The sequence below is a fragment of the Anopheles funestus genome, chromosome 2RL, assembly GCF_943734845.2.
Source record: "Anopheles funestus chromosome 2RL, idAnoFuneDA-416_04, whole genome shotgun sequence".
NCBI classification, from domain to species: domain Eukaryota; kingdom Metazoa; phylum Arthropoda; class Insecta; order Diptera; family Culicidae; genus Anopheles; species Anopheles funestus.
The window spans coordinates 41,474,550-41,487,730 of record NC_064598.1 but is presented as its reverse complement, the minus strand read 5'-3'; the positions used below and the strand labels follow the sequence as shown (position 1 = coordinate 41,487,730).

Genomic DNA, 13,181 nt, shown 5'->3' with positions numbered 1-13,181 from the left:
CCATACGGCAGGACCGGTTATCAAATCCCATCCGGACCGTACCACGTAGCAAGGTTTGATTTTCCTGCTACTTGTTAAAATAAGTCTTGATACGACCAGGTCGTTCTTAAGAAGCAAAAAAAAAGTGAGTATAATGAAAGTTCAAGTAGGGCTAAAAATTTCAAATTCATATATTTTTTTTATTTGATTTTTTCCAAGTTCCAAAAGATATTTTAATGAAAAATTCCTTATTATTTTGGCTCTTAAGTAAATATTTTATTACTTCTACTAATGACCGATGAAAGCTTTAACCCAAAAGATATTTAGATTTTTCAGCAATTCGTGATACTGATATGCAATCCTCGATTAGAGAAAGATGAATTAAATATTTGCACTTAAAGATGAGTTTACACTGAAGAATGCAAATTTGTTATTTAATGGTATATCGATGAAAAACTTGTTTCTAAATCCACTTTTTTATTTGTATTTTTAAACGCAAACGCAAACATATTAGTTTTTTTAATATTCAACATTCATCTTCATTGTATTAGAACATACACCTTCATATTCTCTATCAGAGCTACGGATAGCATGACAAGCTATACAACAAATTGCAAATAGTTACGGCCCGAACCAGGTAGAGGTCATCGTAAGAAAACGGTAGTGACATTTACAAATGAGCTTGGCTTTGATTTAGTACAACCGTGGCTTACCACTTTCATGGCGACTCACGTGCCATCATATGGCAATAGTAAGCGTAGGCGTTACGTTCACCGTAAGGTTTCAGATTTGAATTGATTCATGTGCGTTAAGCTGTGGAAAAATCGACCTACCTCGACCACGGATGAGTTTTTCCGGGCCGTTCTATCCCTACCTGGAATCTGGAAGGCATCTCACGCATACTCACGCATGTGATCGAAACAGAAAAATCATTGGCCACCGGATGAATGCGAACGCAGAACCAAACCATTAGCCCACCAGGCATGGCCGATGAGTAGAAGATTTATGATGCTTTGCTGCTGCCTCGTGGAACTGTCTCGCTGGCTTGTGAATTGATTTCGGCAATGAGTCTTGCACGCGCGTCTGGCATGAATGTGTGGTTTTTTTTGGTTCTTTTTTCTGCTTCCTTGTATTGCTGGGCTATGTGAAAGAATCAAATTAATGTGTGAGCAGAGTGAAACGGGAGGGAAAAAACGAAGAAAGATCGAAGCATAAGGATATAATGTGTATCTTTCCGTGAGATAAGGTTTCGCTTTATCACACCATGCTCATCATCCTGTGAAGCCGCTACTGATGTGCTACCATGGCTCATTCATTCATGCAGCACGTGTTAGATACCGCTGGCACAGATTTTCCGACGCACTCATGTGTACTGCTTGTTTTGGTGAGGCGTGTTTTTTTGTTCGGCGTATGTGCACATTGCTTTCATTAAACTCCACACCATAAGCAGCTGTCGTTTATGGCCTATAACGACTCCAAAGTTACACCCAATTTTTATCACATTACCACTCTTGCGTTTCGGCGCTACCGTTTGGTCCCCAATGCTTCCGATTCTAATATCGTTATGTCGCTCGAGTGTGTGCACGTGTCACATACAAATTGAACATTGTTTTTACCCTTGTTTGATCCCCGCGCGCGACCCATTTTACGTTTGCTTGTGCTGTGTCAGTGAGTGTGTGTGTGTAAGTGTTTGAATTTTTTGTTTGTTTGTACGAACCGCAGGGAAGTTTACAGCATTCGGCATTCTAAAATGCTTCCAGAGTAACACCTTCTCGCATATGCTTGTTGGGTGTTACGTTCGGTGCGGAGGTCGTGTAAATCAAATTCCAATTGCCTTTGCAGCAGTAGCAGCCAGCAAACTCACGAAAGGTGGAATCTGGGAATGGAACGAAAAAAAAACCCCATCTCGACCCTTCTTGGTTTTATTCATGTTTGCAAACATGAGCAAACGGTTCGAACGGAAGCCAAAACTGCAATAACCATCTGTCATAATTTGGCTGAAATTAATTCCTTCCCATGGATCCCACCTTCCGGTAGATAGGCAACGTGTAGCCCTATCGTACCCTCCGAGATGTACCCGTGCCATTCATATGTTTTCTGGCCTCACTTTCGACATTATCGTCATCAACATCATCATCATCATCATCATCATCGTCAGGAGCAGCAGCCCGGAATCAAGGCACGCTCGTCCCGTTCGTCTGCAGTTTTTGGCAATGATTTTCCTGGGCTATAGTCTTTTTTTTTTTGCTTCGTTTGTTTTGGCTACATATACACTTTTTCTCTGCAGCCAATTTCAACACCGGAGCCATATAAGGTAATAATAATACGATAATAATAATTGGCACCGAACTAACCTTGCCGCCTCGGCGTTATCGTAATGTGGTGTCCTATCGAACACACACAATCAGTGCCGAAGCCGCACCGAAAAGGTACTTTTCGTGCCCTCCCCCATTCCAGACATTCCCGGCTTTTTTGTTGTTGCGAATCCCATAGTTCTCTCTCCGCTTGTGCCAAGCGCCAAAGAATGGAGCCAACTCTTGGGGGTTTTTCCGTGTGTTTGCTGCCGGAACGAAACACCATGCTTCAGTCGGGTTTCGTTTTTTTTACCGTCCGAACCAAAATGTGGGTGAGATTCCAGCATGCGACTTGCTTTTTGTGTTGCCACAGTTCTGTATGGAAATCGTTGCAAATATGCTGGGCGGAAAGGATCGCAAAGGTCGCAAACATTCTAGTGATTGTAAACCACATTTATTTTTATTTTATTCCTCTTTTACACAGGCGGGTGAACCTTTTTCTTTCTTCAACATTTATTTTGTTTTGTTGTTTGTCCGAATGGTAAGGTAGCCCCAAGTTGGCAAACGTGCTGTACGTGTTCCAGTTCGTACGAGCTGACATTGAATCTTGGGAGGTAGAAATATGTTACTTACTTGCAATGCGTCCCTTTACACTTGGTTTAGATAAATGCAAACTCGTTGAAGGTATGGGCAACTGTTTACATTGCGTTCCATTAAAAGCAAACAGGCAAAATCAATAGCATTGTATTGCTGGAGGCAAGGCAATAAATAAGGCACTCAATCTTAGGTACCTTCAGATGCCGATACGTGTAATGAGAAGAAGATTTATCATGATATCCATATCGTCAATGAAATGTTACCGACTAAATCCTAAGCTACAATGAATAGTTTTCCAGGTTTGAAATTTGTTGCTTTATATCTTTTAGTTTTTTTTTGGAACATTTTGAAAGAATTGTATTGGGTTTAGGTACGATATCTTCGTTGCGACGAGGTGTTAAACCTGGTAAAGGATATAATTCCTTTTACAATGAGATTAATAGTTATCCTTGACTTTCCTAGAACGAATTTTCAACTCGTAAGACCTATGTTCTTTCTTCCAAACCACACGTTAAATGATGCTTGGTATTGCATTTTTTGCCCGATCAACTGAGAAGACCTAAAAAAACTAATGGATTAAACCCTAAGCTATTCCAACTCTCAAACGCAGATTAACAGCAGACAGGAGAAAATTTGATGTTAAATCATCTTTGTTGCCTGTTTTTTGCTTTGAAAGAATAGCCAAATCCGATGGTGGGTTGCTTTTCGCAGCCTTAGGTGAACAGATGCTGCCCCACTGCTTGGAAAGAGAAAATAAGGACATCATAAAAAAAGGCTGATTGTACGATTTTCAGTAATATTTTTTGCAGACAAGCATAAATATTTGAGTTAGTTATTAGTGCGCAATGTTCATGTTTCAAAGAACTTTATGCCAATAAAAGCAAGGAACGATGTTTTTGCTCTGATATTAAATGGCGTTAGCATAAACGCTACTATAAAATTAATTATCTTGCTGATAACTTTCTTTTCAATTTTGATTATGGTACAGAAATTCTGTTGTTAAAAACTCATACAAATATTTTCGTTTATTCTAGGATTTCAAGGATTTATTTTCAATCAATTTACATTTGTATCAATAAGGCCAAGCCGTTCTTCTTGAATAAAAAAAATTACATTTGTACTTGTAACATTTCTAAGTCGACGTCGAAAGTTAGGACACGTCACGTTGAATGATTGACGTCGATATTGCTTGTAACGGGCTTGATATAACAGACTCGAAGGTCTTCACACTTAGCTGAAATATTTCTGAGAACTGAACTTCTAAATGTCCTCTAATCGGATAATCCAACGGATTAGATTCAACCGGCTAGAGAGCGACAACTTTTTCGAGCTAATTGTTGTGTTCTCCATCATCAGCGATTTTTTGAATGCGATTTGACATGTGACATCCTGCTGGGAGGACTTACTTAAGGAGGATACTGGGAGGATACTTTAAGAAGTAAAAAAAGTTCAAAAATGTTGGCTTTAACTTATGAAACTATCACACATTGAAAGCAATTTTAGCACTAACCAGCACTTTTATCGTGCGATATGAACTTGAGCTCCTCGGGATTTTCGGTTTCCGTTGGTTAGGCACATTTCGTGGAGAATTTTTGGAAGTGACATAAACTATGATCGAAGGATTTTTATGTGTTACGACCTGATATGGGCAAGCAGCAAAATGATAATCTCATATTTATCATACATTTTCACAAATTTGAAAATAATTTGCCCCTAGTCGTACTCAAAATTCAGAATAAAAAAAATAATTATTGATACATGTTGACCACATGTTGAAGTTTTATAATTCTTATATATTTTTGTGCCATTCTGTACATTAATAAAATCTACGAAACGATGGAGATAAATATTCTCAAACAAACATGCCAAAAGCCAACATTGTGCAATGGATTTATTAGCTTATTCTTATTCCTATTTGATTCTGTTTATAGTTTTTGAATGGCACAGAACTCAAACTATGAATAACATTTTCCATGAAAAATATCGACCATTCTACAAATGGTTTAGACATTGAAATGAATTTCATTGAAGGAAAAACAGAATCAGGCAAAGGGAATGACTGGTTGTTTATATAATATTCAATTCTGTGACATGTTTACAGCACTTCAAAGCTACCTATCGATGTGACATTTCACAGAAACGAAGATGCAAAGGAAGTTAGTTTGTAGTTGAACCGAGTAACGCTGGTCATGTGCTTGGGAGTGCATGTTATCAATGGTGACAGTATAGCCAACCTCGTTTTTCTGCCAACACTACACAAACAAACCATTCACAGAGTTCAGTTGCTTCACCTTTTGACCAGCAGTCGAAGTAAAAGATACGAGATGAACCATGATGGAGGCCACTGTTTGTGAGCAGTGATTCCGGGCAGTGCAGAAATTATGGCTTCTGGTACTAACGACCATGGTCGATGGAGCATCGGTACGGATCGGATTCATTCTAATGAACGAACGCCCACTGGTACGACCTTAGTTACCTTTGACTGTGTCCAATCGTCGCCCTTCTTAGACCTCATTTCATGCAAGATAGCTTTCTTCGCCCAAGACGCAAAACTTACAAGACCTTGGGAAAAGTTTCTCCTTACATGGTGGGCATCGCCTTGATACGGAAATGTTGTGTGTGTTTTTTCTCTTTTCCGGCCACGTTTTTCTTCCATCACGCCTTTCCTTATCTGAGGCTGAAAACGTTGTGCAAAAGGTGTCTCCTATTAAGCTCCAGGTTTCTTACTCCGAGATCACTACATTGGGTACAGACTTTTTCTTTCAATTCCTTTATCGCTGTGCAGTGGTGGATTGGTGTTATGGTATCTGCATTGAGCATGAAACACCATCTTAACGCTGCAACCGAGGTTTTTCAGACTACGGTGGCTAGCGCAGCACATACCCAAACTCCAAACGCCGAAGAGCATCTGGACGAAAATTGCCATAATAAAAACATTTGCCTCGGTATAGTCGCGGATAAGAAGGAAGCGAAACGAATCACACGAATTTCTGCTTCTTTCTCGAGTACTTTGCATTTCACCACACGGCCACCAGACGGGGCAGAGTGTGTGTTTTTTTTCTGGCGGACACACCACCACCATTTTGCTGCTTGTCGCATTATGGCCGCCTGTCGTACCGCGGAACGTTCAAATGCGCCAACTTGTGTAACGGCGTTCTGCATAAAAGTTTTAGTTTTTCAATTTATTTTTTCCATTACATGCCGATAAAGAAACAAAAATGAAGTACCGAGTTTTACGGAGCGTTTGCGGTTATGCTCTCACATCAGCGTTAAAATGAAGAAATGGAAGTAAAATTGTTTTCTCACATATGAGGCAGGCACCTAATGATGAAAAAGCATTTTCTAGCGAATGTTCGTAAAGGAACGGTGCAACTTAAAAGGAAAGTTTTTGGGTGCTCTTTTTTTTGGAGGAAAACTTGCAGTGAGTTTTTTATTTTTATTTTTTGCATATTCTGTCAATTATGCTTTTGTAGTGTTTTGATGGATATTTTATGAAAAATGTGGGCTTTAAGGAGCTTTCACATAAAAGTTTAAACTTTGAACGTTAAATACACATTATACACGATATTATAATTTTTTTTTTTTTTTTTTGCTCGGTTAGAACGGCCTGGCCGTATCAAGACTTGTTTTACCACGTAGCAGGATAGTCAGTCCATGCTACGGGGAGACGGTCCGGATGGGATTTGAACCCGGTCCCTGCCGTGTAGACGGGCGCCGTTTTTCACATGCACCACCGGGCCGCCCCAGTATGTTCATGGATAAGAGCTGCAAAAGTTTCATTTATCAAGTGTTTTTTCTGATCAAACTATTCATTCCTGAACGATGATTAATAACGTTTCCTATGTGGTTGTCATATCGTTTTTTCTACTAAAGGGCTAAAGCGATGCATTATCTACATGTATGAATTATGATCGCAAAAGAAAGTTCGCTCCATTCACGAAGCTATAAATCGTTTAAAAACAAAATGGGATATAAAACACGTGTTAATTCTTACCAGCCGATCAATGACGTTCTTCCGTTTCCTTTCCACCCACTTTCAGGTCACTGCAACTTGCCACCGGTTTTCACCCAGGACATGAACAATCTCGCCCTGTCCGAGCAGACACCGGTCGGGACGGTTGTGTACCGGCTCGAAGGCTACGACCCCGAGGGCGGTAACGTTTCGTTCGGTTTGATCGGCTCGGATAACTTCATCGCCGATCCCATCTCGGGCGATGTGCAGGTGATCAAGGAACTCGATCGTGAGGTAAGTCGGTAGAAACGTGCTAGCAATAAATAGTTCCACCGTACGAAGGCTTCACAAGTTGCGAAGGCGTGCAACTTCGTTACTTGGCTGAGTTTGTGAAGCTTGAGTGCCCGGGCACGATGGAAGAAGATAGTGCAGCGTTGCAAGCGTTGTAGATACCGATGGCAAAAATGACAACGACGCCGGTTAGCTAATGGCAAAAGACATAAATCTTGTACCAACTTCCTGCAGCCCGGCCAAAACAGCCGGTTCACGGTTTTGCTAGAAATTTCCACAAACGTACCCATGCGAAGGCGACGGCCAAGATCGTTTGCGGTGAAAATGATGCAAACATATGTCAGGGCGAGGGCTCGTTTCCTGCACCGGATTGGTCTTAGGGTGCGATAACAATATGAGTGGTTGAGAACTATGTGAGACGGATAAATTCTAGTCGCCTTTATGCTTGTCGTTTGTCAATTGTGATAAGCGAAGTGTTGCACGGCTTTGCGGCAGATGATGTATTGAAGGATGGCTGATGCATTACGTTCAAATAGTATTCAACACATTGTGAGGATTAATGGAGCATAAGGAGTACATTGTTTTTAGCTATTGTTTAATACAAGGGAAAGACAAAATGGCAGACTAGAATCCATTCGTTATTTACCAATACTCACAAATTAATCATAATTATTAATTTTCATGTAACGTAAAGTAACGTTTTCTTGTAACATATTAACGTGCAATTTAAGGCATTATCTATTTTCAGTAATTTATGATATTTTTGTGTTATAGTAATTTGAATTACATTATTATCATTATCATTATCATTTTCAAAATTGTTAAATTAATTAATATATCTTGTTTCATAACAAAAAATTATGTTTTTCCTCACAAGAATTACAAGCTTGATCTTACCATGTGAAAGGCAACCAACCGAGCCAGTAAGCGGTAAACTCACTGGTTTTCAGCTTTCAGTACAAATTTCATTTGCCAAACCCATCCACCCTGTTTCACAGGAGACTGTCAGTGAGATAACAATGATAATGGTAATTATATTGTAGAAACCAACGCACTGTATGCTCGAATGCGTCCTGTTAGTAGCAAACACCACGCCCTCCCCCCCCGCACTGTCCCCTTCCAAAAAGGGGATTCATGAGCGAACTACTAGCAGATTATGCTGCCAGAACATGCTCATATCTGCCGGGGCCATTTTGTTTGCTAGTGTGTGTGTGTGTGTTTGCGTGCGTCTTTACTTCCCCAGTGGGAACCGTTCTTCCGGTGTTGTTTGGCTGTGTGTACATGTGTACACATAGATAGGCTTCAGCACACACAGACAAACACCCACACACTTCCGGCACTGATGCGTTGGAAGATCTGCTTTTAGCTTCGATGGTGCGACCAACCGTAAGAGGCTGACCTAACAAAGAGCAACAGCCAGAAGGCCATGAATAGTTGGGGAAGAGGCGTAAGAAAATTCACTTCGAGAAAATCTCCAACGAATGCGGGGTGAATTCCGTTAGCCGGGGGTGGAGACAAATGGCGGCAGTTCCGTACCCAACTCTCAGCCGTGGATAGAATCGGAACAAGCGCCCCTTACACAGGCCAAGAAAGGAGTGCAGGTACGGAACGTAATTTACGATTCAATTGTGCCCTGTTGAGTGGAACGAATCCTTCCGAAGCTTTACTCTCTTTAGCGCGCTATTTTGTGTCCGGCACACTCTCACCGGAAGGGCACAGTCACACAGAAACAGTGAAAAGAATTAGTTCCAATCCCAGAATTGCCTACCGTGGCCCTCACTTGGCAGGATGAAACGTATGGGTACGAAGGTGGGTGAGAGGGTGAACCAGAAACAAAAAGTTACGAGAGCGAAACGTTTGGCATTACCATTGGCCGTAGGATATTTTATGAATTCAAAATGGTTCATTAATTACGCCTCGGGCTAAAGCGAACGCCATGTGAATCCTTTGCCGACTTCAAACAAATCGAGAAAGGCTCCCGTTCTTGGCCACGGTAAACTCTCATTGCCGCTTGGGTAACTGCTTGGCAGGATGGTAGGCGATAAGAGCTATCAGATTGACAATAAACTGTAATCCTTATGGTACGCCACACGTCAAGACCGTGCGCTTCCCCAATGCCCAGACAGCATCGTGCGTAGTTAGCGCAACCCAGCCGTACCATAAGCGCACAACCTTGCGCTTTAGTCGTATTCTTTTCTTCTGCTAAATACGAGGCGCTTACCGTAAACGATAGCTTTGACTATAGAGCGATCAAATCGGATTTAGGCGTGTGCTAGATTGTTGTGGGGGTTTTTTTTTTGTTCCAAGACCATAAACCATTTTATATATTTGGCTTTGACGCCGCTGATTGTACGAGAAATAATTGTGTTCTTGAATTTTCGGTTGGATGAATATTTTTTTTTTGTGATCCTGATTGTTACGGATAATCAGGTATTCATAACTTGGTAGGATTTAAATAAAAATCTGAGAAATTTATTACATTTCATCTGACAGTGATTAAACTGACAGTTGATGTGTTCCTATGCCAAGTGTATTTACTTACGGCGTGCCTGTTGTACGGCGTGCCGATTCGGAGGTTTTGTAATGGTAATGAACAATTCCCGGAATGTTTGGCCAGGGTTGTGCCCTGCTATAAAGCCCTGTTATAATACCGAGAACATCCAGTGTATGAGTATATCTACTAGCCATTTGTTTCGAATGTCTTGTTTGGCCTCGTGTCCCGGACGTATAATATTACACAAGGCCGACAGAACATTTGCTGTTTCCGTGAAAACGTCACTTCAAATGCTTCGACTAAGTGCTGAGTATTAAACGTTCCTACGTAATCTATCTTTACTGACGAGAGAGGGAGAGAGAGAGGAGCAGACTACCATTGGCATCTTCATTAAAACGCTACAGGCATTTGTGCTCGTGCGTTTAGTTATGCGACTTGGGTATGTACACAAACGGTGAAATAACAACCAGAGAGCAGTGCTAAAACAATAGCGAGATTTTAGGAATATGCATATTGCGTACGGACCACCCTACTGCTGCTGTCTGACAAAATGCAAACAATAATGCATGAAATATTCATAATAAATTGCTGCACTTGCACCAAGCTGATGATATGCGCTCGTTAGGGTGGAGAATGTCGGATACCTCCTTCGTGAAGGATGCAGATGATGGGCAGCAATTAGACGATGCACAATGCACAGGTGCTTAAACATGGGTTCGAAAGATTGGTACCATAGTTCAAACGAGATAATGATTCTGTGCGAAATAATCTCGATTCTAGGATGCTGTCTAAGATAGTTGTCTACAGGGTATATAGTAATGATGAGAAACCTCCAGTTTTTTTGGAACGGAACGGAACCAGTTTCTTTTCCAGTTTGGAACGGAACGAATCTTGTGGGTTCGCTGAACCTTCTTCAACTGAAAAACTAAACAATTGTTTTTATTCATAATTGAGGTTGTACTGCTAAGAGTTCAAACAATTAATTTCTTCCCTTTCGTTATAGATATTATATAATATAGAGATATTATATAATAATAAATATTCTAGGCGGTCATACTCTCTCTTCTTGGCTTTAACGACCTTACAGGTCACGCCGGCCATTTCTGGCTTACTAGACTTATTTTACCACGTAGCAGAATAGTCAGTCCTTGCTACGGGCACAGGGTCCGGATGGGATTTGAACCCGGTCCTGCCGTGTGGACGGACCGCCCCTCGGTTATACTGAAGTATAAATAAAAAATAAAAATATAACTTGCGCAATAAACGGCCGTTATTTATTTGCGGACCTAATATGAATAGCGTCCGTTTTTGTTCCGTTGATTGCATTAACCATACATGACTTTCTCATGGAAAATGTGACAGTGGTTGTGTCCATCGAGCAGTTAAACAATATCGTGTTTCTTGGACATTTTTTTTCTTTGGCTTTAACGACCTTTACAGGTCACGCCGGCCTTTTCTGGCTTACTAGACTTATTTTTACCACGTAGCCGGATAGTCAGTCCTTGCTACGGGGGACGGTCCGGATGGGATTCTTGGACATACGATACTCAATATACAGCTTCCCTGTGTATAATCTAGAAAAGATTTGAACAATATTTCCCAGTTGCATCTCAGTGTTGCTGTCGTTCCAATATAAACGGCTGAACAAGAAAAAAGAACTAAAAGTGCATGTTGCTACCTTCTCATGGAAAAAATAGGTGCAAACAACCTACTTTGTGTTGTTATTTGAACCTGGTAGCATTCGTTCCATTGAAGGAACGGAACGAACCTAGTAGGTTCGGAACGAAATTCTCATCACTAGTCTATAGTAGTGATGGGAAAAACGGCTCCACAGCGAATCCGGCCTGCTCCAAAAAGTTTTGAAACTGGGTCCAGAACCAGCTCCGAACTAACAATTCCGGAATCGATTCCGGAACCGGCTTCGGAGCTGTAACCGACTCCGGCTCCGGAGCCGTGTTTTCGGAATCGGTTCGGGAGCCGTGGGTTAAATAAATATGTATTCAAAATTCAATAATTTTAGCGCTGACGCATTATTTCAACCGATCTACCACGATCAAGTGTTGCCAGTGAATTTTCTCCGGAAATACACCAATAAAAGTCCCATAAATTTTTTACATAAATCGAACGAAACATTTTCCAACCAAGCAAACGCAATACACATCGGAAGGCGCTAAGCTGTACACATCACGTTGCCAAACATTCCATCCGACGGCGACGTATCAAGAAAATTCAATTGTCAGTTGATGTTTGAACGTTTGATTGAACCGGAAGGCTCAAACGGAAGGTGAAAGGCAGCACTTTCTGCGGTCCATTCCATAGTTGTGTGAACCGATACCTTCCAGCAGAACGATGATTTAAATTCACCCAATGCCTTACCTCAATCGTTCAAGTGTTCATCCGTTACGGTAGCCGGTTTGAACAGAACCGCTCCATCCCAAAAACGAACGGAAACCGCTGGAAATCCGGACCCTGAAAACCGGCACCAGAGAAAATGAGAAACGGAAGTGCATTTACCAGTTTCGTTTGACGCTTGATCTATATGCAAATTTTCCGCTCTTTTCTCTCCGGCACGGTACACGCATTGGGCGCGCTTCGTATAAGAATTGGTGATGTAAGCAAAACTCCTCGTAAAACGGGTGTACGGAAGCAAATACGTACGTTCACCCAATGCCAATCGCTGTCGGATGTGTCTTTTTCGCAGCGAACCGCATGGCATAACGGGGTGCAAATTAGGAATCTATTGAAGTGGCATATCAAGCCGGTTTGGAAACTCGAGAATGAGATGAACGCTTACGAGAGAAATGTGGGTGAAAAGTTTTACGAAGAAGGATTGTGGATTCTGTGGCGAACCGTACCGATCCGGGTGCGAAGGTGTTTACTTGACCATAGTTTATGCCTAAAACTTACGCTTCAAAGACCGTGCAACGTTGGGAAATCGAGATTCAGATTGAAGTTTTCCGTTCATATGGTTCAAAACAGCAATTAAACTGATGAATAAAGCAGCACTAGATGGTGCAAAATATTCGTTATTCCATTTTTATTTCATGGCAACCAGTCGTAATGGTTTTTAGAGTAGAATTAGAAGAATAGGCTAAAAAATAAGGATATTTAGTGAAGAGAAATTTGTATCAAGAATTAATTTAAAAAAAACATGATTTTATATGATGCATAAAGCTCTGAAAGAACGAATTTATGAGTATCCCAAAAGGTTTATGGGTCTCTGAAAATTCATGTTTAAAAAAAAATTAATTTTTAAGTTTCTGAAATAAAACTTTGTAGACATACGAAATTTCCTGCAAGCTTTCATTTGCATAGAACGATTAAAATTTTCGATTTTTCAACAACAATGGATTCATACATGAATCTGAATCAAATTTCGTCCGTTTTGAGATCCTAAAAAGCTCAATATTCGGTATAAAATAGTTTGGATTTAAAGTGTATTGTTTTACAAAGAAAAAGCTTTCACATCACTCATTAGCCTTATTCTTATCACTAATCCAACGAGCGTAACCATCTAATTGCTTTACCACGAATAACAAGCAGGATAACCATTTCACGTGTAGAAACCATTGCT

The 13,181-nt window shown here is 40.8% G+C and overlaps 2 protein-coding genes across 10 annotated transcripts in view; one reads left to right on the top strand and one right to left on the bottom strand.

Annotated features, from left to right (window-relative positions):
* The window catches only part of LOC125761714 (probable proline--tRNA ligase, mitochondrial), a 289,722-nt gene that overhangs the window by 152,276 nt on the left and 124,265 nt on the right, over positions 1-13,181 (bottom strand). The window lies entirely within an intron of this gene.
* Positions 1-13,181, top strand: part of LOC125761688 (cadherin-87A) — a 159,327-nt gene that overhangs the window by 107,644 nt on the left and 38,502 nt on the right. For all 9 annotated transcript variants that reach the window (XM_049423116.1, XM_049423115.1, XM_049423114.1 and 6 more), the window contains one exon: positions 6,911-7,116. In XM_049423116.1, the coding sequence (XP_049279073.1) occupies positions 6,911-7,116 (206 nt within the window). The remainder of the gene's footprint in view (positions 1-6,910; positions 7,117-13,181) is intronic.